The sequence below is a fragment of the Eutrigla gurnardus genome (assembly GCF_963514095.1).
Source record: "Eutrigla gurnardus genome assembly, chromosome: 23".
Classification (NCBI taxonomy): Eukaryota; Metazoa; Chordata; class Actinopteri; order Perciformes; family Triglidae; genus Eutrigla; species Eutrigla gurnardus.
Window position 1 is genome coordinate 19409954 of NC_139934.1, and position 23291 is coordinate 19433244.

Consider the following 23291-nt stretch of genomic DNA (forward strand, 5'->3'; position numbering starts at 1 on the left):
TATTTACTTCTTGTCTGAGTAAATAAATAAAGTTAGACATTTCACTGGCATAGCATGGACTCTGTAAGGTAGGAACCACCTGGAAATTCATTGCACGGACATATTAACCCGCGGTTCTTTTGTTGGAAGCCCTAGGACAAACCAAAGAACTCTTAAGTTCACAGATACAGTATTATTCAGGTCACAGGTAATGTAATTTATGAGGTAAAGATCTTTAGGTTTTAGAGCCACATTCACCCCAAGATATTTAAAGCAGTTTTGAGCCCAGGTGAACGGTGAGATGGCCCTGAGTCTATTAGAAACTGATGAGTTAATCAATAATGCATTGGATTTTGTCAGGTTAATTTTGTAGCTTGATATTGTTCCAAATTTAGTGATAAGGTCTAATACTGCTGGGGTTGATCGCTCGGGTCTGGTTAAGTATAGGATTATATCATCAGCTAAGGTTAAATTCTGTTCTTTATTTTCCCGATATTAATACCAGCAATCTCTTCATTAGCCCGTATGGCTTCTGCTAGTGATTTAATTGCCAAATTAAATAAAAATGGAGATAAAGGGCACCCCTGCCGGCAGCCTCTAAACAAATCAAATTTTTCAGTGAGGGTACCATTTATACATATTTGGGCTTGTGGATTGCTATACATAGTTCTGACCCACCCAATACAATTTTCACCAAGATTAAATTTCTTCAGAACATCAAACGCTTTTTCTGCGTCAAGTGAAAGTAGTAGGGCTGTTCTGTTGTGTCGGGCCGAGTGGCCAATCATATTTAATAGCCTCTGGATATTGTCAGATGCATAGCGTGCCTTCACAAAGCCGGACTGGTCGGGATGAATAATCTGGGCCTGCGTGCAATTAATTTTGATAATATTTTAAAGTCTTATTTTTAAAGAATTTTAAAATGATTCTTGTGTCTTCCTTCTTGTGTATTAATGATATTATTGCTGTCTTCATAGTGTCAGGAAGAATTGGCATAAAAAGTGGCTTGATTTGCACCCAGAAATTCTACAGAATATCCGTCCAAACCTGGAGCAAGCAGTCCTCTGAGATAGAGGGTAGGGATATTTTTTCCAAAAATGTATGGATATCCGTTGCGGAGGGATTTTCTGATGCGTAAAGCTGTGAATAAAAATCAAGAAACGAGGACTTAATTCATTGTGTATCATAGTTCAACTGGCCTGCCGCATTACTTTTTATTGTGTTTTCTGCACGTTCTCTTTTGAGTTGATAGGCTAAGCTACTTGGCTTGTTACCATATTCATGATATTGCTGTCTGGTAAAGAACAGAAGTTTTTTCATATGCTCTGAATGAGATTAATATATTAATATCAACTGCCCCCTAATTACTGCTTTAGCTTCATCCCACATCAGTAACAGGGGAGGACACATTATACTGTCTGTACTGCTTTAACCATTTTCTAATATTATTAGAAGCATTAATGTCTGTGAGGAGTGAGACATTAAATCTCCATTGTTTGGTTTGATTTGTCTCCTGGGGGAGGGATAACTGCAGATAGACTGGTGAGTGGTCTGATATAAGAATGTGCCCTAAATCACATGAAACTATGGATGAGAGATGATCCGCACCAGAACCAGCATTTTTAGAGTTTTTGGAAGCGCCTGACATTATTCGATTCTGTTGAAACTTGACATGTATGTTCTTTGAAGGTATGTCAACATAGATTTCGAGTTTCGTAATTATTGGCCCAAAAGGTTATGGAGTTATGCTACTTGCGTTTTGGTGGCACAACCCTCTTATGTTCATTGGCCGATATCTTCTAAATAAAACCATATTTTCAAAATCTTTTTGGACCATCATCCCAGCTAGGTCTAGTAGGCACACCCAATTTCGTCCAAATCCCATCAATGGTGTCCGAGGAATGAGCAACATCCTGTTTTTCATAAAATCCAAGATGGCGGAAGGCTGACTTTGGTACTCCAAGGGGATTTCTTGTAGAGGACACTTGTCTGCACATGTGTGCAAAATTTCATGTTAATCGAAGTTATGTTGTGGGGGGGCTGGCGAATGGCCACACTAGGTGGCACTAGCGAGCAAATTTTTCGTGGCCAAAAGCAAAACCGCAAAATTCTCACATTTTTCATATGCACACCAATTTTGATGATTTTTTTTTAATGCTGAGGCCTTCGCTGCCTGACATTGTCGGCGCTTGGGCCCTAATTAGTGAAATAAGCAGGTGGGTAAAACATTTTTTTACCCACTTCCTGTTGACTTTAGGCGGTGGGTCTAAGAGGCTTTTGTGTACATCTCCACATGGGCTATCTAGGAAAAAATATTTGGTGCGTGTACGCCCAACCTTAAGGGGGAGCTGTTACTCAGAAAAGGGGCATAAAATCAGTCACATTTCATGTCGCCATTTGGTGGCGCTCTGACTGTGAGTCAATACTTAGTGCAGATGTGTTCAGGACAGGAGTCTTATCAAGTATGACATTTTTGGAGCAGATCGGAGAAGAAATGCTTAAGTTATAACAGCTTTGATGCTTTTGGCGAAGGTTTAAAATAGTAGCGCAGTCACGGCGTCGCCCTGGCCATGCCCCTAAATATTCTGGACATCTTTTGATAACTTTTTGTCCTTAAGGCCTTTCCAACCATACACCACAGCAAAATCCCATTGTGACAGTTTGAGCCAACTGAACTCCTTCTCAACATTAATCATTTACACAACATTAAATGAGAAATTTTATTAGGTTTTAATTTGTTCCATACAGGAAGGCTGCAGAGGGAAGTGAATTATCTATTCAAACACAAAAAAAAAAACATTCAGCAAGAGAATGATAGTGAACATGTAGCAGCCTACAGGTTGCGACAACCCCTGGGGTGGACAGGAGGCTTGTCAGACAAATATTGCGACACAAGGCAACACGCAGACCGGAGCACAGTTCAAGGCACACAAACACAAAGTCCGAAAGCCAATAGAATGGTCGAGTTGGCAGTCCAGGGTCGGTACACAGAAGCGGGTTTTTTATCCAGAGCGGGTGTAGGCAGGAGAAAGGAAGTCAGACGGTTGCGGGTCGGTTATCCTTGGATAATCCCATAGGGTGATCAAACAAAGGGTGGGGGGGTCATCCAGGGGCAAGGCAGTCCTACAGAAACAGTAATACAGAGCTTTAAAGATGCTTCCAATCTTTCTCTGCAACCCGCAGAGATCCCTCATGACCCGTGACATGCAGGTCATCTCTTGATCTGTTAGGATCTCCTCTGGTAAGCCCAGTCTGGAAAACATAAGCAACAGTTCCCGTGCAATACCTTTAGTAGCCATGGTGTGCAACGGGATAGCCTCAGGCGTAATCCACCACCACTAAAATGTAGTGATGCCCCCTTCCTCTTTTGGGGAGAGGGCCCACTATGTCAATACCTATCCGAGTGAACGACACCTCGTGATGGGCACGGGTAGGGGTATCAGGGGGTTGCAGTTATGGGGCTGGGGGGCCACTAGTTGACAATCGGGCAGCCGTCGCAGTAGTCTTTGACGGCTTTCTTCATCCCGGGCCAATGGAACCGTGCCTTGATCCTGTCCATCGTCTTGGCCACCCCAAGGTGGGCCCCCAGCAGATGGGAGTGGGCCATCTGTAACACAGAGGATACGAAAGGGCGTGGAACTACCAACAATTTACGCTGTCATTCCCATGTGACAACCCATTCGAAATGGCAAAATGTGGATAGGTTAAGGGTCTTACCGCATTCACTGGGACCCCCTCCACGATGGCGACCTGGCGTAGGGCTTGGGCAAGGTTGGGATCCTCCAATTGGGCGGTTCCAAAGCCACCAATGAGAGGGCCAGTAGGGGGAGGGTCCTCCGGGTCCAGTGGGAATAGCCCGAGCAGCAATTTCATCTTGGGATGGGATGGGTTCCATCTTCGGTGCCTCTTTGGTCCTCCTCCCACGGCCCTTGCTGCCTCACTGGCCGTGCTTTCAGATATGGGGGAGGTGGATACGCCCTCTCTTACCCTTTGAAAACCACACATGAATTATTTTTGTTTTTATTTTCTTATTTTGAGGTGCCTTACCCTTGTTCACAAGCAGGCTGCGCCAGAGCTCCTGAGAGTGGCTTGTGTCCCTCCTGATCAATATTTCTACTGGGAGTCCTTCTGCTACTCCTGCCGTTCCACTATATCATCCTCGGGTGGTGTGGAGGGTTAGATAGGTTGGATAGCCCCTGGTCTCCCCATGAATACAGCTGACGGCCTGCATTGTGGTGAGCAGGGGTTGTTGTGCAAAGTCCAGTCTCACCAGCATTTTGGAGCTTCTCGAATCCACCATGGTTGACTTTCAGCAGACATGGGAGCTTGGTCAGTGGGTTGCACGCAGTCCTCTGACTAACCCACACACTGCATGAAAAGTCGGATTTTCGTCCCTGTAAACGCCCGGAAATCTCCCTAATTTTCGGGAGTTAACGACAATTTACAGGCTGCGAACGCCGCGTTCGTCTGTGCCGAAAATGGTTCGAAACGGACCACAGCGAAGGCTCTAATTAGCATATGATGTATGTACGGGGAATGTAAACCCCACCCCCGTTGGCAGATGTGTTACTATTGGTCACACTGGGTCTTTTAAACAAGAATAATCACTAGTGATTGGTTAGCAGATCTATCACTATATATATATACACATATATATATATATATATATACATATATATACATATATGTATATATATATATATATATATGTATATTTATACATATATATATACACACACATAAATATAAATATGAATTAATTTATTGAGGAAAGGAAAAATTGCCAGGAGGAAGTATTCAAAGAAAGAGCTTTATTGACAACACAACTGTACAAATTTGCCCACACAACAAACAAATGAACTGGCGACATTCTGTCCGAATTTGGTCAATTTTACAGCCGCCTGCGGTGCGTGGCCCTGTACTTGGGAGTCTTCTCTAATCGCGACTGTAGAGTCGCACAGAGCTCGGTGAGCTCCTGGCTACGAGAGGATGGAGGTCGCACAATCCATCCAGACACCCCGCCAACGACGCCGTCCTCCTCATCAGACATCATGTCTGTGGTGGCGCACTTCCAACGGTCCACCTCATCGCCAGCAAGCACACTCCGTCTCGCTTCCAGCAGCTGTAAAACAATCAATAAAGACAATCAGTACTGCGCGATGCACTGCGCATGGACACAACACGTCTATTAATGCACCTGAAAAATAGGTTTAGGTAGGTTTGGTCACATTGACCAAAACCGCATCTAATAAATCGAATAAGTCTTACCCTCTTTCTCCTGGAACGACTCCGAGCTGACCTCTTCACAGCTTCCGCCTGCGATGCGAGATCAGGCTGTGTGTGTCTGAAGCTCCTGCGTACCGTTTCATAGTATGTCTTACAGGCAGCTGGAAAACAATTAAATGAGTGGTATGAATAAGAAAACTTAAGTCAAAGTAAAATTAAAACAAGGAAGAAGAAAACAGTAAAAGTTACTTACACACAATGGCGTCACTATCAGCGTCATAGAAATCCGGACTTGCGGACAAAGCTCCGAGCAAGTAAGAGGTCACAGCTTCGTTATGAGGCAAGGTTCGTCTGTGAAAACAAAATGAACAGTTAAGATCGGTATCCACTGTTAACGCATCTATTTCCTTATACAGCAGAATGAAAGCATATTCTTTAAATCTTACCCTTGCTCCGGTTCGTAGCGCTTACAATTCGTCTCCGAGTTGTGAAGACGGCGTACTGCTTCCTGTAAAAGACCAACAACATACACTTAACAAAGCAACTTAACGTTACACTGGTTCCTCTCTCTTGTTCTTTTACAAGGCTACTATGCTACTTTTAGCTTGGACTATTAGCTTTTAAGCTACTTTTAGCTTGGGCTTGCTTTGCTAATTTTAGCTTAGCTAGCAGTCACCGAACATATTCTTACCGCAATCTTGGGATTGTTCACCCGTCTTCTCTTCTTCGAGTTAACGTTAGTCTCTTTAAGGAAGGACTTCTGTCTTTCGAGGCGTTCCACGGAGAACCTCGTCCACTGCTTACTAACAGAACAGATGGGTTCCATGTCCATAGTTCCACGGTGGTGATGGGGGTGACAGCGACGAAGCCCAGCCTGGGACATCCTCAGAGGCAACAGCAGTCCTGGGACATCCTCAGAGTCTCCAGCAGTCCTGGATATAAGAATTATAACATTTAAACCACATTTTCTTAAGTGAAGCCTCTCAGAGCAGCATTCCTCCTGCCGGTGAACTTCTCCTCATCGTTCCCTCCACCGGATGAGGCGCCCGGTGTCTGCATCCGTCCCTTTAACGGACAACGGTGCACGCCGTTATTAATCACCGTTAGTAAATATATAACCACGGTTTAACATAAGCACTATATTATTAGTTAACGTCGGTAAAAACAGCACATTTTCCGCTTCGCTTGCGCTCGCTAACCCCTATGGTAAATTACCGTCAGTAGGCTAGCCGGCTGGCAGGACCTTCGATTCGTAACGTTAACGTACAATGCCAACAACAATAAAGTAACGTTCATTATCAATACGATTTAAAAGTCAGCTGGAAACATAAAAGTCATGTTACAGTATACTTACATGTGTACACGGTTTGTGTCGGGCTGTCGCCAGAATCACCGCAGTCGTCCGCCATTATCCAAAACTTGTGAAGTCAGACGAGCCGCAATGCATTTTGGGAAGTTGAGTAGATTCAGAGTTATGCTATGTAGAGTCGAGGTGAAGTCTGAACAGGTGAGTCTTGAGCCTTTTTCGGAAGATGGCAAATGACTCTGCTGTCCTGACATTAGTCGGGCCTGAAGGCCAGTGGCATCGTCTTGAATTGGATGCGTGCTGCAACAGGGAGCCAGTGGAGGTCACGGAGGAGGGGGTCACATGGGAGAATTTGGGTAGATTGAAGATAAGGCGTGCTGCAGTGTTCTGGATACGCTGCAATGGTTTAATCGCAGAGGCCGGGAGTCCGGCCAGGAGAGAGTTGCAGTAGTCAAGGCGGGAGATGACCAGTGCATGGACCAGGTGTTGCGTTGCATCCTTTGTGAGGAAGGTCCGAATCCTGCGGATATTGTAGAGGGCAAATCTGCAGGATCGGGCCACAGCAGTGATGTTGGGGGTGCAGGATAGTTGGTCATCGAGGATTACACCCAGGTTCCTCGCAGTTGAGGAAGGTAATACTGTGATGCCCTCGACAGTGACCGACAGGTCCATGCGAGGGCAGTCTTTCCCTGGGATGAAGAGGAGTTCGGTTTTATTCAGGTTAAGCTTGAGGTGATGTGCAGTTGTCCAGACAGAGATGTCAGCCAGACAGTCCGAGATGCCAGTTGCAATGTGAGTGTCAGAGGTTGGGGGAAAAGAGAGGAACAGCTGGGTGTCATCTGCTTAGCAATGGTAGGAGAATCCAGGCAGGACGTTACTTTTTCAAACGAGTGATTCTGTCGGGGTGTAGCCGTATGCTATTGAGATGACCCCCGACACGACCACTTGAGGAAGTGATTGTGTCTCTCCGCCCCGTGCTGTCTGCTTGTTACCATGGTTATGGTTCTACGCTACAAACAGCGGTCCAGCTGTACTGCTTCAAACTGAGCTCCTGCAGAAGTTGTGACGCCGCAGTTGCAGCAGGACGTTACTGAATGGTTAGTTAACATGTTTGGGTAACCTTTTGGATGGTAAATCGATGTGTGTGTAAGCGTAGCTAGCGCTAGCCACAATGATGCTAATGCTGCTTTTTTTGCTCTATAAGTAACGTATCTGAGAGCTATTTTGGCAACAATTAATATCGTAAGTAGTGCCGTGTTGTTGACAGTTCACAGTTGCATGTTTTCCAAATGGGGACGTTACAGTATATTTAAACGGATGAACTGAACTGTATTACAGAGATGGGCCTTTATTTTTGCATCCCCTCAGTGGATTGGACTAAATAACAGAAACATCGTTCATAGTTACGTCATAAATCTTCGGCAGTTTATTGAAGCATTCCAAAAATGTATTTCCTCCAGGTTGATCATACACTACAAAACTTCATTAAAAACAGGTGGTATGGCAACATGATATATTTTCGTAACTCACAAACTGTGTTGAGGCTGTCAGATTTGTGGCCGATTCTGCAGGGTCATATGTGGCATCAAATCAAGGAGGGCTTTGGTATAGGTGTGCAGTTTTCTAAATACCCTGGATCAAGAGTAGGCTTTTTAAGAAGAGGTTTATTTACAGCTACTTTAAAGGAATGTGGCACATAGCCTCCGATGTCAGTTAATCAACTCATTTTCAATTAAGGTCCTATATCACCATATTTAGACTATTTAAGACTAGGTAAGCTAATCACTCACTTGCAAGACCTCCCTCCAGGTACATTCCTTTCCAGTCTGCTCTGCGCACTCACACGGCAGGGATAACGAAAAGAGACAGAAAATTAACGCTTTTCAAACATTCAACATTCAAACAGGACTTTTATGACAAAAAAACTTTGCCTCAAGTGAAAAATATCAACGGGTCCCCGACAACTTTATCCATTAAAGGAATTGTTGCACTATTTTGGAAGTATGTGTATCCGCTTTCTTGCTGAACGTTTGATGAGAAGATCAATACCACTCTCACATCTGTTCGTTATAAAGCTACAAACCAAAAAAGCTGTGCCGCCTACAATCAACTGTCATCCTATCTCTCGCCGAACAACCTCCGACCAACTCTGAGATGGGCAACTCTGAGTTTTCAGTTTCAGAACAGCGGTTTTGAATTAGTTCAGTCAACTCTGAGTATGATCTATGAACCCATCCTTGACCCTCTAGCAGAACTACGACCAGCCATTATAAAGCAGTTTATAGTTGTTAATGTTGTGTCAAAAGGTACTGCATTTAAACATGTTATTGCGCAAGTTTCCTGGCTTCATCCCCATCCGGACAGACATTTTTATGGAAAGCCAATAGAAGTTTGGAGCTTGCAGGGAACAGACACGTCATACCCAGCATCATTTCTGCCTGTTGAGCGCATTGCTGGGAGATGTGTGGTTAACACATCCACTGTGCATTTAAGCAAGACCAAATAAAGGGTCACTGTAGTCATGCCACTATGTGCAGTGGTTGAGCTCTAGGAGACTGTGATGTTGTTTGCATGAATGTACATTTTACCTTTGTGGCAAAGCCTGATTAAAAGTAATTGTTGAAGCAAATTGTTTTGTGTATCTTTGAATGAAGATGAAATGAAGTTATATCTTTGAATGAAGATGAAATGAAGTTAACACCTTTCAGAAAAATGTCACCTGGGGTAAAACTCCCCCTGCTACCCTGATTTGCATTTGTATAGCTCACAGCATTTTCATTTACATGTTAAAGCCTCCCCTAGGATTACGGGGAGGGGGGTCATGGGGGGACAACTGCCAAGCAAGGCCCACGTCAATTCCCGGCAATTCACGTCAGTTTTCAGTGTTTCCTGCAAATTGCCGCGTGCAGTCGTAAACCTGAACTTCCACGGCAATTTACAGGGCCGCTAACTGACGAAAATCCCACTTTTCATGCAGTGACAAGGGCGACCCTCATCGCTAGCCGTGGGCACGGGGGCGTCGTAATGATGGTGACAATCCCACGCAATATGTGACCCACCACGGCAAAACCAGCAACAAGTCGGCTGGGACCAATTGCATAAACAACGAAATAAGCTATTTTTTTCAAAGAATATGCAAGTTGAGATCATGAAGAAGCCACTCCATGTTTCAGATAACAGTATTGGCTGCCTTAAAAGTATACATTTTGTATTTGTAGTTTTGAAAAAAAAATCTGCCTTTGACTTTGTCTTTGCTGGGGCATGTATGGCAATGCAGTTCATTTCCCATACTGATTACCGTTGGCCAATCCAAGCGCTTTTGTTATTTTTTCAGCCAATCAGCTGCACGTTAGAAGCGAACCACATGGCTACTTATTCAGTGCCCCTGTCTGCCTTGCAGCAGAGGAGCTGGAGCATAAGATATCAGACGCTATCTACAGTAACATTTCAAGGGGATAAAGACAGCGAAATGGAGAAAATCCATAACTTTGACTGTAAATGCTACGGAAGAAGAAAGGAGAACTCTCTCCTTGGAAGACATTCATGTAGCGACAAACTTTCTCAAGAGCTTATGTACAGCATACGGATGGATTCTTTAGCTGCCGAAAGAGAGCAAAGAGATGTACAGTAGTTACTTCGGAGATGACTACATCCACCAAAAAGCTGCAGACGAAAAGAAAGTCCACCCGGACATCTTATTTCATGGGAGGCAACCAAGTCTGCAGGAATACTTTTCAGTTTCTTATGGGGTGAGTTTCTCTTAACACCCAAGTTTTCTACTTTGCTTAGGTAGCTAAGCTAGCTCAGTACTGTCGTTTTAAAATGATATGCACATCGAAACTAAGCTGTAATGGGAGGTTTTTGGCTCGTTATGTGGGCATCTGATTTAGCAGTAAAGTACACACAACCTCAAAATCTATAGTATGACATGTTTAGTAGTTTATTTGAACAAGGGACCATAGAATATTTAAATTTATTTGTGGTTTGGTACCCTATATCTTCGTCCAGAGGGCAACAGCTCGTACTCCCCATGTATGATATGATTGGTGTCCTCTAAGATCTTCATGCCTTGCTTCCTAACTGTAACATCAAATAACTATTGCAGTGAGGTAGAGGGGGACATACCCATTATTTTACCTGCTCTCTTAAAGCTCTAGTCTACGATTTGAAAGGTTTGAAAAAAGCATCCCCCCCACACACACACACACACCCCTCCCTCTGTGCTCCTCCGAGCTCGTATCGTTCTCCCCTCGCAGCCTCCCATCTCCCTCTTATTTTACGAAAATAGTTCACCGAAATGTGTTTCTGAAAACATTTTAGGCGAGAAATAAGCTATGCAGTTGCTGAATCTGTCTTTATTTTAGATCGACAACGGTCAGTTTAAAAGATTATCGAGAGCTTGCGGGCGGCGGCGTCCCGTCTCTCGAAACTCGCCGCTCCGCGACGGCATTGCACGGCTTCTTACATAGACAATGATTGGGAACATTCCCTCCGCTTATGAACTCAGGCAGGACGTCGTTTAGTTTCCAGGTGTGTCGGGGACTTCCACAACATGTATAAAGCAGTAACAATGTTTATTACGGCCATGAATTAAACATTTTTGGTGTAAATGCAGCGGGTGCCAGTCGTATTTCTCTCTCACCCTCTCATCCCAAACTGCTCGGTGATTGCTCGCCACAATTCCCCCCCTCCTCCCCTCCCCGCTGACACCGCAGCCTCAGCCAAAATCATGTGAGAGCCCTGCTCCATACCTGAACTGCTCAGGGCAACAAGCGTCTTGTCCGCTCGTAGTTTCAAACGCGGAAGTGAGTCGGGAAAAGACGTGAGCAGGAGCAGGAGAGTGAGCGAGGATTGGATCGGAACATTTAGCCAATATTAGCCATGCGGCTACTGGCTACTATTGGCTAAAGTTTGGCTCAATTGAAAAATCGTAGACTGGAGCTTTAATAAGGCTTTGCATTTGAGCTTTTAGTTTAACAGAAAGGATCTCATACCATATTATGATGCCAAAGCTAATGATGGATTCAATTGCAGCTTTATAAAAAGTTAACATAATGTCTTTTTTAAGGAGCTTGGTATGTGTAAAACTTGATTTTGAATTGAGTGCTTGTAATGCAAAGCACTATTTGCAATTAAAGTATAATTAACCGTAAGTAATATCTGTTTTTCAGGTGAGCATGCAGTTTGTAAATCAAGCTTCAAAGCACCGTGGACTGGAAGAAGAGTCCCTACTTCCGAAGAGTTATCAGCACTTCAGGTATTTATATTGAAACTTTCACATTATGTACATATAAAAAAATGGTTAGCCATTTTTAAAATGTCCTGTTATGTGCTTACTCTGTCACAGCTTTGATGCCAAGAGACCAGGTGTGGTGCTTGCAAGAACTCACTGTGATGCAGAACCTGTAGAATTTCAGCTACTGCACAATTCAGTGGTTCTGCCCCCTGTTGACAGTCTTCCTGTCCTGGCCCCACGTGGACTGAACATTGACAGGTAGACCTATCTTTATGAAAAAAATCAGGCCTTTCTGTGCTGACGAGGCAAAAGACATCACATGCCCAGCGCCAAGGGTCACAGCACAGAAGAGTGCACAGAAGAATGAGAAGAAGAGGATGCGGATGTCACCAAATAATTGGACTCTCCTTTACAGCCTCTTGCTTGCTATGTTAGCCCTTATGCACAGCCTCTCCCTCCCTCCAACAGCCTGCACTAAATTCACTTAATTGTAGTACTGACTGTTATTTCTTTTCCTCCATTGTTTACATTGTACACTTTAAGCATTTCCATTTCAATAAAGTACCTTCTAGTTCTGATCAGTCCAGTAAAGTGCTTAACGAAGATAACACTACATCAACATTAACTACATAACTGCTCTTGATAACCATTGTTCAAACCACTACAATACTCTCTGCCCTGCAGGCTAACAGATACCAGATATCACTGATGCCCCTTTTCCACTGAGGCATTTTGAGGGGCGGTTCGGAGCCGGTGCACAATCGCGAACCAGTTCTTCCTGTTTCCACAGACAAAGAACCGGCTCTCGGCCAGGAAATCTGGTTCCAGAGCGGCCCCAAGTCTTTGCTGGGCTAGAACCGTTCGCAAACCTACGTAAGGGGCTGGGGGCGGGGTTAACGCTCGAGGCGACGGGGGGAAATACGCCGCTGTGGAGTTTTAAAGTGGCCATATTATGAAAAACAGGTTTTCTCTGGTCTCTACACCTATAAACTGGTCTTCCCTGAGCCTGCCAACCTCCCAGGATGAGGAAAACAAGCAATTCCTGCATGGTCTCTGCAGCCTACCCTCTGGTAAAACGGTGCTCCTACAGGCTGTTCAGATTTAGCTCCTTTAGTTACGTAACGAAAGGAGTCATTTGCATAAACTCCTCTGCACGATGATAGGAGATCCGAAAGGGGGGCGTTTCCCCACACAGCGCCGAGAGCCGACAGCGCGGATGGAGAAAGCGGACAGAGAGCGCCAAGCAGAGAGACCCACTGAGAGCGCCGATGAGAGCATGGACAGACCGACAGCAGGACTGACAGCCCAGGCTGACAGCAGCACGGACCTACACGCACCCACAGCACGCACCACAGCACGCGCAGACCTACAGCAAGCATGGAGAGTGTGGACCAACATCACGGACAGACAGTGTGGGAGAGCGCGACCGACAGACCCATAGCGTGCACTGAGAGCACGCACAAGAGCAGCACAGAGAGCACGGGCAGACAGCGTGCACGGACCCACAGCGTGCACGGAGAGTGCAGCCCAACTTACCGGTCATGGTGCTGGTAGATCCGGCTGGTGCTCCGTGAATAAATCCCTGTGCAGGTGAAGCTGGAGACAATCCTCCCTTTGTCTCACGCGCTCTGGTGCATCTTCTGCTGCCTGCGGTTGGACGGAGCCAGGGGGCGCATGTCCGACAGAGCTCCGTGCACGGCGGTCTGGGTCTAGTCTCTTGCGTTTCATTTTTACGGCTACGGTCCGTGTTAGCTTCTATGTGTGTGCTAACCACTTCACATCGGGCTGCTTCAGTAATGAGGGTCAGTACAAAGCTGGCTTTGCCTCGACACTGACCCTAGTAAAAGGATCTGTCCCCACAATACGGGCCCCAGCAACTTCACCTGAGCCATAGTGATACATCCACGTAAACATTGCCGCATGCTGCCGCATAGAGCAAGTGGCATCGTCTCCTCTCCGAGTAGGCTGACAGACACAGCTCATTAGAATTTAAAGGTACAGACAAAGAAGCAGCATGTTCTCAGTAGAGCTCATTTGAGGAGCTTTTAGACAGCTGAAATTCAGGACCAAAGATGGGTTTGGGGCAATGCATATCGAATACAGTGTTGTTAGACCTCTGACAGCTGTGTGAAATTGATGAAAACAGTATAATATGTGACCTTTAATAACGTAACTGTTCCCGGTAAGTTTCACTTTTAAAATGTTTGACCTTGTTGCAAACCAACGACACATTTCTGTTTAGTTTACCAAGCTAGTGATTACGTTCGTAACAGCAGCAACTAGTGGCTATGCTTCCTCAGGTAATGTAAGCTGACCGGCTGGCTAGCCCGCTAGCGTGATATTGCTAACAACAACGTTAGCATGCCACTTTCTGACTGCCGTTGGCTCACTAAACGTTACCAACTACCAACGTAACTTAACATCTGTCTTCACAGCAGCGTGGACAAGTTTGTGATTAAACCGCTGTTCCCTGGTTTGTGTTCGTAGAGCTGTCGGACATCGGCGATATTGAACGGTGGTCCAACCTGCAGATGACTAAACATCAAACACTCTGATCTATTGATCACACACTGTTCTACACTTTAAAAAATGTTGTGATTTTAGTATTTTGTGTATTTTACTGTTATTGTATTATTTGCCAAAATAAATACTTTTTCTGAAGATACATGTCTGCTATGCTTGAAATGAGCGCTGCGGGGAAACCTCAGACGTAATGACATGGCTCTCTGGGCTCTCTAGCTGGTGGAAACGCAAACAGGTTCTCAGAAGGTTCGCAAGTTGAACCAACTGCAAACCAGCACGGGCACCGGCTGGTAGGAACTAGGTTCGCGTTGGTGGAAAAGGGGTATGTGTGACATCTGTAAGGGGAAAGCTTATCTGAATGAGATGCAAATGAGCACCATTGTGTTTATTTTCTCACCAGGTGAGGTGAGGTGAGGTGAGGTGAGATTTGCAAATCTATTTGGCCAGTTTTCTCAGTAAAAGGTTTTCAGAGGGGCATACATTCAAATGGCCACAACTTCTTCAAATATGATTATTTCCATGTGTTAGACCTGATTGGAAAGCTTAGAAACTACACTTTCAGAATCTGTGAATAACTCAAAATGCCCCGGGGGAGACTTGTTCCTGGTTTTGCCGTGGCTGGTCACATATGTCCCACCTCCCCACAGTTGTAACACCGACTGCCATCTTGATTGATAATCCACCCCTCTGATTGAAAGATTGTGAGAACAGGGAGAGATTTCTCAAAAGCACAATTGGAATGTGCTTTTGTATATAATTATATGAATGATGATTCATATTTTGTAGGAGGATGCCTTAAAAACAAGTTCTTCAACTACTTTTTTCTATGGTAGAGGTGTGTATGTTGAAATACTTTTCTCATCTTCAATGTGCTTTTCAGATCTCAAGGATACTTTATGCGGAAACAATAGACTTGATGTCATGACAATTCTGTACAAGCAAACACACACTATTATTAACCCACTACTCGCAAAATATTAGGCATGCACACATACACACACACAGACACAGAACCTTGTCATGATTAACAATGAATTGAGTTCAGTATTAACTTGCTCAACCAGACTGGATTTATCCTTCGATTTAAAGTCTGCAACTGGAAATTGTGCATTGGGGTTAGGAGTCAAAGTTGATTCCTACATGCTTTGAGTGTGTGATTGTCTGTCTAATGGTGGTTTTCTCTGTTTTTTTCACCCTTTCTTGTCCAGCTCTTTGCTTCCACAGACCTAGGCCGCAAGTGGGCTTTGCTTCAGGAGAGGGTAACTAAGGACAAGGTTTTCTGGTCAGTTAAACTTTATTTTGTCTTATGCAATAAATGCAACTATTTACAATTGGGGGGGTAGATGGCTGGCAGCAGAGTCATTACTCACTCATCCCATGACACTCTATGAAACAGTTTCTCTCAGGAACGAGGCAAAGAGACCTGTCTGTCCCCTGTGCCCATCTCACCACAATGGGGAGCAGGGCATTCAGCTGCTCTGCTCCTCGCCTCCTGGAACTCCTTACCACCCAAGGAACATTGATTCACTCACACATTTCAAACCAGAACTCAAAACATATCTGTTTAAAAAGGCCTATACATCTGATGTCACCAGTGACGGCGCGAGAGGGGGGGGGGGGCAAGCAGGGTCTCAAGACCCTCCTGTCAAAGGCTGCGCCCCCCCTCCCCTCGAAATATTTATGGATTAAAAACTATAACAAATATAGAACAAATTAAGACACTGAGACATTAACAATCAATCATCTGAAGAAATATTGTTCATAACGTTCCTATGGTGATTGTTTTTTTTTCTTTCCCTGTGTCGTGCGATTTGATTGGCTGGTTTGCACGCAGATGGCAGGCTGAATTTGACGTTCACGTTAGCGGTGGTTGATGCATAGTGGCTAGTTAGCGATTGTGTCAACAGAGCGAAATGGACCGATTTGTGATAGCCAAAAAGCGAATAAGAGTGGACGATGGTGGTGGTGATTTACGGACGCAGGACAGAGTGATGACGGACTTGGAGGATGAGGATGAAAGCGAGGATGACGAAGGGGCGGTAGTAGGTGAGGAGAACAGAGACAGGAGGAGGAGGGGAGAGGAGAAGAGAGAAAGACAGCATTGGAGAGCGAGTTAAGCAGAGTTTAGAGGACAAGAAGGGAGGAAGAGGAGAGGAAGACAGGAGTGGAGAGTGAGGAGGAGGAGTTTAGAGGACAGGAAGAGGAGGACGACAGGAGTGGAGACTGAGGAGGAGGAGTTTAGAGGAGAGGAAGACAAGAGTGGAGAGTGAGGAGGAGGAGGAGGAGTTTAGAGGAGAGGAAGAGGAGGAAGACAGGAGTGGAGAGTGAAGGAGAGGAGAACAGAAGGAGAGAGAAAACATATTTAGTGAGTTAAGAGACAGTTGTAAGAGTATACTGTATACAACTATACACTGTGCTACAATTCTCAGTTACACTCTTGTAAATCCACGGATTTTCTCTGTGGTGGATTTGTATTGTTTTTTGTGCTTGTTGTTTGGCACTTAATTTCATTAAAAGTAGTTAAATATGCTTGTGTTTGTTTTATGATAAACGTTTAGTAACATGCAGTCCACAATATGTAGTGTATCAGCACGGCCACGGGAACAGTACATCTATATCTATTATAGTATTATTTGTTGGTGTCAGAATTCACTATTACCTCCTATAAACAATCAGACCCCCTCATTGCCCCCCCAATAATAATTTTCTGGTGCCGCCGCTGAGGAGGAGTTTAGAGGAGAGGAAGAGGAGGAAGACAGGAGTGGAGAGTGAAGGAGAGGAGAACAGAAGGAGAGAGAAAACACATTTAGTGAGTTAAGAGACAGTTGTAAGAGTATACTGTATACAACTATACACTGTGCTACAATTCTCAGTTACACTCTTGTAAATCCACGGATTTTCTCTGTGGTGGATTTGTATTGTTTTTTGTGCTTGTTGTTTGGCACTTAATTTCATTAAAAGTAGTTAAATATGCTTGTGTTTGTTTTATGATAAACGTTTAGTAACATGCAGTCCACAATATGTAGTGTATCTGCACGGCCACGGGAACAGTACATCTATATCTATTATAGTATTATTTGTTGGTGTCAGAATTCACTAGCACCTCCTATAAACAATCAGACCCCCTCATTGCCCCCCCAATAATAATTTTCTGGTGCCGCCGCTGACCCAGCATCATCCAGAAATGCACGGCGGTCTGGCTACCCCTACTACAATGTCATCCACCTCGCATAACAATCCCTCATATAGAAAAATCCTCAATCACAAAGAATTCCACTATATAAACCGTCATTATACTACCAATAGGATTTAGGACAATATGAGCGGCGGTCTGGTTACCCCTACTCCAATATCGTCGACCTCACATAACAATCCCTCACATAGAGAAACACTCATACCCATAAGTTCATGGAGAATTCCACCATGCAAACTGTCATTATGCTACCAAGTTTAGGAATTATGACAATATAGTGTCAGACTGATTCACTCCACTAAAATTGTCTACCTCACATAACAATCCCTCACATAGAGAAACACTCAGACCCATAAGGTCACGGAGAATTCCACCATGCAAACTGTCATTATGCTACCAATAGGATTTACGACAATTCGTATGGAAGCCTGGTTACTCCATAACAATATCATCCACCTCATATAATAATCCGTTACACAGTGAAAAACTCAAACCCATAAGGTCACTTTATGGAGAATCGCACCATGTAATCCGTTATTATACTACAAAAGGCCTTTTTGCTTAAAACTCACCAGAACAGCCTGCAGTCAACCGCTGCTATTTGAACATTTAAATCGCGTTACCTGGGTCTATGGAAGATCCGGACCTGAGACGGGGCATTGTGAATATCAGCAAAAGTTAGGAATTTTACAAGAGGTTTCCTTTACCCTTTGAATTTGGCGCCGATTGCTAATATTCAAAATCACTCCCTCCAGTCCAGACGTCCTCTAGCCCAGGGTTAGCGAGTTGCCGACAACGCCATATTGTGGAAGAAAACTCTTCAGGTCCAATTCTGTGGCTGGTTCAAATGAGGTTTAATCACTGACAGTGGAGAAAGGGCAATGTCGCGTTGCCACACAGTCCATTCTGAAATATGTGAGGTGAGGGATAACTTTATACACAGAACCAAAGGGGCAGGTCTAAACAGTGGATTTACATAGATTCAATACACGTCTCTCCCAAGAGGAAGAGACGTCCTGAGACAACATAAAGGTGTGACTTCCCTCTGAACAGTTGGGTTATTTCTACATAGTGTCACAACAGGGGTCATTCATGAAGGCCTTGCTCAAGTATGTGAGATGAAGGTGTTTCGGAGACGGTCCAGGAAGGGGGACAGATCAAAGGGTCTTTTCATCAAGATGGCAAGGGTTAAATACAATGAATACAGCTCAGCAGGACATTTGATGTTCCGAGAGAAATGAATATTAGTATGAGATACAAATAAGAATTGTAAGGTAACACATTTTCTTCTACACATGCCACCTGTTTTCAATTAGGTTTTGTAGTGTATGATCAACCTGGAGGAAATACATTATAGGAATGCTTCAATAAACTGCTGCAGATTTTTGATGTTACTATGACAAATGTTTATGTTATTTAGTCCAATCCACTAAGGGGATGCAAAAATGAAGGCCTATCTCTGTAATACAGTTCAGAAACACTACAAACAAAGACAGAACTAACGAAGATTTCTGCCTAAAAGTCCGTTTTTTCTCCCCACTGTCGCACTGCAATGCTACCTCCTGGATGATGTTGGGATTTTGAAAATGTATTGCCAATGAAAATCATGAGCGTGTTCTCGTCCTGCTCAATGTGTAAAGTGTCCTGAGAGAACTGTGAACTTCAACTGCTGATTAATTTGACAATAAAGTATTTACAGTCATTGTAAAATGTGTAATGGTCAGGAAGACTGCATAATATCTTGCATAGAGGAATTTATTTGTATAAAACACGATTAATAAACAAACAACTTACTGCTGTATCTCTTTTAAGTGTAAAAAATTCAGGCAGACGGTTCTGTAATGGGAATTTTGGATGTTTGTACTTTATAATCAGAATATTTGTCAGGCCAGACGTCGATCCGCATCTCCTCATCTGACTGTTATGCTATGACGAAAATGAATGCCTGTTTGTAGATGATATGAACATGAGTGCCACATTGACATAAGATAATTTCAGGACTATGACGCCTGTGTTCTGTAAATCTTGACCTTGCCTGTACATCTTGTCTTTGTAAGATAGGACATGATCCGTCCTTTGTCCATGGTTCCTCCTCCTTAAAAGGGAGATTGTTGTTGGACTCAGGGTCGTTCCTGCTGATTCTGAACCTTTGCATCAGAAGGCAGGGGTGAACAGTACTTTCTTCTGCAGATGAGAATACTTAGTGGAATAAACCTCGGAGAAAAAGCTGATCCTGGTTGTTGATCTTTATTGGGCAGATTCATTTTTCCACAACAGTTCCAACCAGGATGTTCCACAATGCAAGCCTCTTCCTCCTCTGGCTGCTGCATCTGTCTTGTAACCTAGTGTGAATCATGATAATCGTCATGTTAAGTCCAGACTCTTCTCTGTTCTGGCGCCAGTGGTGTCAGTCAGTCAGTGGTGGAACAAACTCCCGACCACTGTCAGGACAGCAGAGTCACTTGCCATCTTCCGAAAAAGGCTCAAGACTCACCTGTTAAGACTTCACCTCAAGTCTGCATAGCATGCTGTTTTCATCGGGTTTTCATCCGTTTAAATATACTGTTACGTCCCCATTTGTAAAACATGCAGGTCATCCCATTAGCATGAGGCTACACTCGTCAGAATCATCCGTTTGAAAGAGTGCGGGGAAAGGTCTGAAAATGAGGAGGATGATCCACTCCGAAATACATGTTCTGATTGTTTTTTCCAGTTGAGTAATTCAAAGACCAGGTTTGGAGACATCAATAACTTATATTAACTTGTTGAAAAAGAGCATAATAGGGCCCCTTTAACTCCTCTGCCACTGGGCAGCGGAGTAGCTGTTGCTGCCGTCGCCATCACAAATCTCTCCACTCTAGAGGGCCTCTTTCTTGTCTGATGTTCCCTCTGGTGTTCATTGATGGCCTCTTGGACTTCCATAGCTGACCATTTGCTAATGGGCTTACACCTGAACACACTGGAGAGATCAGAATTGGGACAGCTCTGAGTGAACATCATGGAAACTTCCAAAGACATCCATCTTCCCTCCACTCCTCCGCAGGTGTCTGTTAGCGTGTTCAGCAGTTGTATTTAGTAGGACCCAGTTGTCCACCGGGCTCTCATCCACATCTGGGTGAGTGGCGTAGAAATCAGCCAATGGTAAGCTGGACATGGGGCAGTCACTAAAGTATCTTCTGAGGATGTCATATATTACTTCAGGATGTGCTGCCTTGTCAGAATTACTCTTCAGCCCTACCTTGACGATGTCCTTTGCTCGCCCCAACAGGTGACTGAGGATTTCATCCACCTGCCCCCTAAGCAGAGCCTCCCTTTTGCGCAGATATGTGTCCATCACATCTATCCACTCTTGGAAGGTGTATTTGTCTGTGCCGTCTCCTCTATGCACCGCTGGTTCCTTAGCATCTGTCTGCACCACAACACCCAGTCGGGACATGTCAGGTGTGAATGGTGAGGGATCTAGCAGTGGGAGAGTACTAGGGGGTGGGGAACCTCTTATAGGGGAAGTTGTCTGGTTGGCTAAAAGGCGAATAAAAACAGAGTCACCAATCTGGTTCCCTAGCTCTCCTAGCAGGTGATGTATCTGCCCTTGGGTGTCACTATCAGTGGTGATGGGGGTGGAAGACTTGGGCTTTGCTACAGGTGTGACATTATCAATATTCAGACTAGACTGGGGCTTCACTACGGGCATAGGGAGCTCTGGCTTCTCTACAGATGCGGCTTCATCCATACCTAGATAACTACCAAAGTTGGGCTGCCCTATTCGCTCTCTATCTGGGGCACCTGTGTATCTCAAGCCTCTACCCCTCCCGATACTAGAAACTGGAGTAAACTCCATGGCAGTTTAAATGTATTCAATACAGTGTGATAAGTACAATATGATAAATACAATATGATCAAACAGTTAGCTCTGTAAAACCAGTGAGGAAATGACCAGCAGTTGCCAAATTAAAGCTCTATTCTACGATTTTTCACTTGAGCCAAACTTTAGCCAATAGTAGCCATCCGGTCCGCATGGGATTGTGGCGAGCGATTGCCGAGCATTTTGGTATCGGGAACGTACTGCAGTCAGGGTGAGCGAGAAATCCGACCGGCACCCGCTGCATTTACACCGATAATGTTTCATCATTTGTGGCTGTTACATCCCACTCTTTCAGTGGGAGTAGGCTCTGGTTGTTTTCTCTCTTTGTTTTCCCTCTTTCCCTAGGTCCAGGTGGAAAAGCTGGTGTGAGACTCCCTGCCTCAGCTCTGCCCACTCTAAGTGGGGAACCAATCCCGGGTCAGGGCCGGGTTTAAAAGGCCTGCTGTGGTGAGAGCAGCGTCTCTCACTCTAGCTCCATGCTTTACACCTGAGCCGGCAGCGTGTTTAAATTGCTCGTTTTGTTAAAGAGGGTTTCGTGGTAAAGGGAGGTTGGCCGAGGTAAGACCGGGGTACCCTACTAGTAGTTTGATTGTGTTAGATTCATTAGGTTATGGGTTGATGCCACTGGGGTATGGTATTCGGCAGCCATTTTGTTAGAGCAGTTAGTTAGGCCTAGTTTTTTTCTTTCCCTCCCACAGGTAGAGGTAGTCAGGCCCAGTTTTGTTCTATTCATTTGATTTCTTTGGCACAACCCCACGGCCCTCCTTCCCTCATCCACCTGTACATTTGTTTGCTCCTCCTTTTTTTGTGAATAAACCCTCATCATTTTGTCCACTTGATTTGTGTCGTTCTCATCATTTATCATCATAATCTTTTAAACTGACCGTTGTCCATCTAAAATAGAGACAGATTCAGCAACTGCATAGCTTATTTCTCGCCTAAAATGTCTTCAGAAACATGTTTCGGTGAACTATTTGTGTAAAATAAGACGGAGGTGGGAGGCTGCATGGGAGAACAATACGAGCTCAGAGGAGCACAGAGGGGAGGGGTGTGTGTGTGTGGGGGGGGGATGTTTTTTTCAAACCTTTTCAAATTGTAGACTAGAGCTTTAGAGGGAAAATTTTGAATGGGGATGTTTTTTTTTATTGTTTTTTTTATAAATATATATAAAAAATCGATCCTCGGATTCTTCCTGCGCACAGCACGATATGCTTACTTGCTCACAGCTTGACCTCGGCGATGGAGTGGCTGATCTGAAGGATCCGGGTCACGGCACCATTTGTAGCAGCTGTTTTTCTGCGTTGTGTTATGTAGTTAGGAAGTGAGACGCACACTGTGGGTGAGCATCTGTGGGAGTTTAATTTTCAGAATAAAGAAAAAAACAGGCATCACACACACACAGAGCCACACTGCAACTCTCCACCGCTTAGCTCCGAGCACACACAGCTCTATGACGCTAGGTGGTGCAACGCAAAAACAGCACCCCAGGGGAACAAAGGGCATACAATTGAAAATCCCCATAGGAACCATTCTTTTTTTCTTTTTTTACAAAAGGAAAAAATCATTTTGGGGAAGTTCACAACACAAAAGAAAGATTTTAGGGAAAATAAATAAACCAAACATAAAAAGAAATGTTGACTTGGCTACAGGTGCACAAGCAAAAACAACAGTCAGTGACTTCCTCTCAGTGAATTGCCATTCACATAGTGGTGATCTCTCTCTCCAATACCGTGGTACTCAGTCAAAGGCTTATGAGTATCATCACACCTGCCCACCACCTCTCACCCTGGGCAACTTCAAAAAAGAGTCAAACCCCTCTCCAAGAGTTTGGTTCCAGAACCCGTGCTATGCGATGAGGTGAGCCCCACTATATCTTGTTGGTATTGCTCCAACTCCCACACCTTCCAAGTCTCTCGAGCCAGCCTGCAAAGCCAGGGGTTGGCATACCGAAATCCCCATATTGCCT

General features: G+C 44.5%; 1 protein-coding gene and 1 long non-coding RNA gene across 3 annotated transcripts in view; one reads left to right on the top strand and one right to left on the bottom strand.

The window, feature by feature from the left end:
* Positions 1-6626, bottom strand: part of LOC311009513 — a 371301-nt gene extending 364675 nt beyond the window's left edge. The window contains exons 1-2 of the long non-coding RNA XR_014596655.1: positions 6560-6626; positions 6166-6270 (exon numbers count right to left, since the gene is read on the bottom strand). This is a non-coding gene — a long non-coding RNA (uncharacterized lncRNA). The remainder of the gene's footprint in view (positions 1-6165; positions 6271-6559) is intronic.
* Positions 1-23291, top strand: part of sorcs2 (sortilin-related VPS10 domain containing receptor 2) — a 521993-nt gene that overhangs the window by 288219 nt on the left and 210483 nt on the right. For both annotated transcript variants that reach the window (XM_084003700.1, XM_084003701.1), the window contains exon 5: positions 15479-15552. In XM_084003700.1, coding sequence (XP_083859826.1) covers positions 15479-15552 — 74 coding nt within the window. The remainder of the gene's footprint in view (positions 1-15478; positions 15553-23291) is intronic.